This window comes from Cebus imitator, unplaced genomic scaffold, assembly GCF_001604975.1.
Source record: "Cebus imitator isolate Cc_AM_T3 unplaced genomic scaffold, Cebus_imitator-1.0 Scaffold8, whole genome shotgun sequence".
NCBI classification, from domain to species: Eukaryota; Metazoa; Chordata; class Mammalia; order Primates; family Cebidae; genus Cebus; species Cebus imitator.
In genome coordinates this window covers 9,468,129-9,473,801 of record NW_016107323.1, presented here as the reverse complement: position 1 = coordinate 9,473,801, position 5,673 = coordinate 9,468,129, and the positions used below count along the sequence as shown (strand labels likewise).

General features: G+C 47.1%; 1 protein-coding gene across 4 annotated transcripts in view; it reads right to left on the bottom strand.

Moving 5' to 3' along the window:
* Positions 1-5,043, bottom strand: part of PTPN11 (protein tyrosine phosphatase non-receptor type 11) — a 103,625-nt gene extending 98,582 nt beyond the window's left edge. For 3 of the 4 annotated variants that reach the window (XM_017542962.2, XM_017542979.2, XM_017542970.2), the window contains exon 1: positions 4,819-5,043. In XM_017542962.2, the coding sequence (XP_017398451.1) occupies positions 4,819-4,832 (14 nt within the window). In that variant the 5' untranslated portion in view covers positions 4,833-5,043. The remainder of the gene's footprint in view (positions 1-4,818) is intronic. The other variant, XM_037743696.1, reaches the window with a different exon arrangement.
* Positions 5,044-5,673: the final 630 nt, after the last annotated feature.

Here is a 5,673-nt window from a genome sequence, read left to right as displayed (position 1 = left end):
CATGCCACTGCACTCCAGCCTGGGTGACAGAGTAAGACCCCATCTTGAAAAAAAAAAAAAGGTTGTTAAATCGGCTTTTTATCTTTTTTTTAAGCAGCTTTTTAATGGTAGTGCATAGCTATGTCTTTATAAATCACTATTTTCTCATGGAGTTTCATTGGTCAGCATCTCTGCTTTGATGACAGGGCAATAAACGGAAACTACCTCCGAAAAAGACTTTCCACAGACTACTTATAACCAAGTTCAAAGCCTCTCTCGTCACTTGTCTCATCTCCCTGAATCTCCTCCTGCCTCCTACAATCCTTCCTTCACAGCAGCCAGAGAAATATTTTTAAATAGATCGGCTCATGCCATTCCCCGATCACATCCTTCTATGATTTTGCATTGCTCTAAAAATACAATCTGCACTTCTCTCCATGGTCCACATGACACTAAAGACATTAAGAATCGCTGTGGAGTCTATTCCCACCTACCTCCCACCTTCCCAGCCTCACAGCTCCCACATGTGCTGTCTCCTATTCTTCAATCACTCCGAGGTCTCCCACTTCAGCACTTTTGCATGTGCTATTTCCTAAAACCTGGAATATCCAATGCCTAGCACAGTGCCTGGCACATAGTAATCCCACCATAAATAGTTCTTCAATGTATGGATAGATATTTCATTAGAGTGGCCGGTGGGATGATAAAAACTTAAACCATTATCTTTAAAATAGACATTGTAGCCAGGCACAGCAGCTTACACCTGTAATCCCAGCACTTTGGGAGGCTGAGGCAGGTGGATCATGAGGTCAGGAGTTCGAGACCAGCCTGACCAACATGGTGAAACCCCATCTCTACTAAAAATACAAAAATTAACTAGACGTGGTGACACATGCCTGTAATCCCAGCTACTCAGGAGACTGAGGCACAAGAATCGCTTGGACCCAAAAGGTGGAGGTTGCAGTGGGCCAAGACTGTGTCACTGTACTCCAGCCTGGATGATGGATTAAGGCTCTATTTAAAAAAAAAAATCAAATTTAATTTTGGTACTAGCTTTATCAAACTCAATTGATACTGGCATAAAAGTGAGTCTCCCTTTCTAAATTCAATGTTCCTCACAAAATGGATAGTATTTTTCCTATTTCAGTGTTGTCAAAGAGCGTCATATATACACATTTGCTCAAGGCACACAATCCTCCAAAATTCATAGTAATGAACTGGGCTGCATTTTAGGGCATCTGAATCCATTTCAGGGTCTCTAACCCTTGGTTGGGGTCCACAACTCCCAGAGACCCTGCCAGCATCACTTTTTGCCTCTCTTTCTTAAAAACATTGGCATTAGATGGCAAGTGCGGTGTGTGTTTCCCAGAGGAAAGGGGAATAAGCTGAGTATCTCTATTGTACTGTGGCTGCCTAACAAAGTACACCACAGCCTGCTAGGAACAATTACAAACACGAGTTGGCTCTGCTTTTCCAGCATCATGTGCCACTCATAACCATCTCCACAGTGACCAGGGATAAGAGGGGTAAGTTATCTTAGCAGCGGCCTCTACACTTGAGCAACTCGAACCAAAAATTTGGCCTTACATCAGGACCTATGTTAATAAAGACATCCCAGTTTCACTGGAAAGACACAGAACTGTTATTTTTCAGCAAAGCAAGTTTATTTACTCCCGCAGGAGATAAACAAACATGGCCACCAGGGACAGCCCAGGACAAAATGTACCTGACCCACAAGAGATAAACCAAAAGCCTCCGGTCTCAGAACAAGCTCAATTTTCTGCCCCACTCAGCTCATCCTCGAGTATGTATTTCAGAGGAACAAAAGCAGGTGTAAAGGAGGTACACATTCTGAAGGAAGAGTGGGAAAATACAGGCAGCTTTGTTGGTTTCACAAAGGCAGAGAAGGGCAGAGAAGCAACCTCAAATTCTAAATCCAGTGCTATCACTGCTACACGATTGAGGGAGGAGTCACTTAATTGCTCAATGCCTTAGTTTCCCTACCTATGATGCTGAGAGATATCAGTACATTTTAATTACTGGATACATATAAAAGTCTAGCCCAAAAGGAGTTATTTTGATAATTAAAACAAAATTCAGACTAATACTTGTCATTCAGGTGTCAGCTCATACGATCACCTCCTCTAAATCACCTATCCAAACAAACCGCATTCTCCCATCCTCACATTTCTGTGGGATTTTTTCCATCCTAGATTTATTACTACCTAAAATTGTCCTATTTAGTCATGTGTTTGTCTGCTCTCTCTCAGCCATGAAAATAGCAATATTTCCCAATTTATTGCTTTATCCTGCCTGGTTCATAAACTACTTATTGAATGAATTAATACTAGGTTAAAATAATTTGAAGGCTGGGCACAGTGGCTCATGTCTGTAATCCCAGCACTTTGGGAGGCCGAGGCAGGAGGATCGCTTGAGCACAGGAGTTTGAGACCAGCCTGGCCAACATGGCAAAACCCTCTCTCTACAAAAAAATACAAAAATTAGCTAGGTGTGGTGGTACACACCTGTAGCCCCACTAATCAGGAAGCTGAGGAAGGGAGCCTAGGAAATCAAGGCTGCAGTGACTGCACCACTGCACTCCAGCCTGGGCAGCAGAGTGAAACTCTATCTCAAAAAAACCATAATAAAAACAATAATAATAAAATAAAATTCTAGAGCTGCGCAGGGTGGCTCATACCTATAATCCCAATACTTCAGGAAGCCAAGGTGAGAGGATTACCTGAACAAACGAGTTTGAGACTGCCGTGGGCAACACAGCAAGATCCCATCTCTATTCAAACAATTTTAAAATTTTTTAAAAATAAAATTCTAGGAAATGCAAACTAATATATAGTGACAGAAGGCAGAACAGTGGCTGCCTAAGAACAAAGGAGGGATTATAAAGAACACGAGGCAAAATCACAAGGGGTGGTAGATGTGTTCATTATCTTGACTGTGGTGGTGGTTTCCCAAGTGTATATGTACGTCAAAACTGATGAAATTGTACATTTAAATATATGCAATTTATTATATGTCATTTATACCTTATTAAGGCTCACAATAAAACAGACTCACAATCCAAAAAAAAAAAAATCATTCAAAATTATGTGTATTATGTTCATAATCTGGCTTTTTGGGCGGTGCACAATATCAGAGCTGGAGGGGAGAAGTCATTGCTCCATTTTCAAACTGTCATCTTTACCACTTACTCGCTGCTTTGACTATGCCCACACTTCTCTGCTTCTAAACCAACAAACTGGACAATGCAGGGTCTATTACTCCCCAGACCTTTTCCCAACCCCAACCCCCTTTCTTTTTGTCTCCTAAAGCAGCAGATCCTTACTTGTCTGGAAGAGCAGACACCAGAACAAAAGGCTCAATGACTATTTGACAGATTAAAGAATAGACAACTGTTTTATTTAAAAGCTCCCTAAAGAATTAGAACATTTGAGGCTATACACTGTTCTGTTGAAATGCAGTTATATATTACCCAGATCTGTAAACACTTGCCAACAGACCTGTCCAAGTCACTCACTTTCTACCAGTTCTCAGTTTTCTTTTTCCTCCCCTTTTTAAACTCCAGATCCATGTGTGAATAATATGGCAGGTGTGTCTGGAGGAGACATTCCTAATATTCTGAAAAGTCTCATTCAAATAGCCCCAATAGCTTGAATCGTTTTTTTAAATGTCTAAGACAGTGACCATAATTGAACAACCACGGAAAAGAATAGATAATGGGTCTTAAGTGTGAGTAGTATATACAGTGACCATACGAAATAGCAGGATCATTATCTGAAAACAACAGGTCATACTACTGTTTGACAACAAAATTAAGGCTTACAAATGGTTAGCAATAGTTACAAAATAATAGAAGCAACATACTGATTAAAGGTAGGGATTCTGTCTCCACCACCTACTTGCTGTGAGGCAATTTGCTTAACCTTTGAATCTCGGTTTACTCATCTTTACAATGAGGATAATAGCCATCTGATAGGGCCGTCAGAACTAAGCAAATGTTAGCTATTAGTAGTAGTATTTACCCTGACCTTTCAAAGGATCTCATTAACTCACTAACCCTCCTTAGTTTCAAATCTTGTCATTTACAGCACGTAACTTCTGGGCCTCGGTTTCCTCATCCATAAAACGGGTACCAGTAAAGTGACCTGACTTTACGGTTGCAGTGAAGGATTAAATAACGAGACGTGGCTCCCTTCCTTTCCATCTCCCAAAGCGAAGATCGCAGAGGAAGGAAATACTTCTAGTGGCTGCACATACAGTCAGTTTTTCCATTTCTGGCACGTGAGGGGTGGGAGAAAAAGAAGACACAAAGGGGCATGTAAAAGCGTCAGGGGTCCTGCGTAAAGTCCCCAAATGCACGCAAGTGGCACAGTGACCCAAAACGGCTAGACCACTAAGGGTCCGGCCCCACGCAACTCCGCTCTCATGTCCCAAGGAGCCTCCCCAAGTGAGCAGGGTTATTTCGGAATCACCATGAGGCAATTCTCATGAGGCAATGGGTCAGGAATGCGGCGCTGAGCCGGGCCGCTGGCGCCCGTGGTTCCTTCGGCGGCTCTACCTGCCCGGGGCCTGACGGGCATCCCCTGGGCTGCCGCAGCCGGAACTCGGGGAGGCAGGAAATGAATGGGGACCCGAGGGGTGGGGGCGCGGCGGGGCCAGCCCCCGGCCCCGGGAGGGCGAGGGGACGAGAAGGGAACTGCCCCCAACCCGATCCGGGACGGCAGTCCGAAGCCCGGCCGGGGCGCCCCCTTCCGGACGGGGCTGACCGAGCGCGACGGGGGCCGGGCCGAGGCCCGGGCCGGGCCCCTCGGGGCTCCTCACCTCCGCGATGTCATGTTCCTCCCGCCCTCCGGCTCCGCGACGGACCCGCTCCTTGCTCAGGCTCCACTGGGCTCGGTCACATCGGGCTGGCCCGAGGGAGGCCCGCTCGGGACCGGACGCGAGGCAGAGCCAGCCGGCCGCGCACAGACCCCCCCCTCCAGGCCTGGGGATCCCGGAGACTGTGCAGCCGCCCCCCGGCCCGGCTCGCTCCTCCTCCGCCCCCGCCCTTCGCCGCCGTCGCCCCGTGATGTCACCGCTCGCGACGCCCGCCGCCACTTCCTGCTTCCTGTCAGCCGAGGACTGAGCAGTGGCCGAGAATGGCAGCGCGGGGTCTCCGCGGAGGCGCCACGCGCAGTGACCAAAGCACCCTCGTTTCCTCCTGGAAACCGCGGCCGCCGGGTGTGAGCTGCGCGCTCCGCCTCTACGCCGCTTCACCGACCCGGCGCGTTCGGGCCCGCTGCCACATCGATTTCATTCATTTCGTTCCACAAATCGCGGCTCCACTCAATAGCTGTGGAACCTTAGGGAAATTACTTACTGTCTCCCAGCCTCAGTTTCCCCCGTTCTTTTGTTTCTATAAGATAAAAATAGTAGGCCCGGCGCGGTGGCTCAGGCCCACAATCCCAACATTTTGGGAGGCTGCGGCAGGAGGATCGCTTGAGCCCAGGAGTTCAAGGCCAGCTTGGGCAACAAAGCGAGACCTCATCTACTCTACAAAAAAATACAAAAAAACTAACCTGGCGTGGAGGCTGCGGCGGGAGGATCACTTGAGCCCGGGAAGTCGGGGCTATAGTGAGTTGTGATCACACCACTGCTCTTCCGCCTGGGCGACAGGGCGAGACCCTGCCTTAAAAA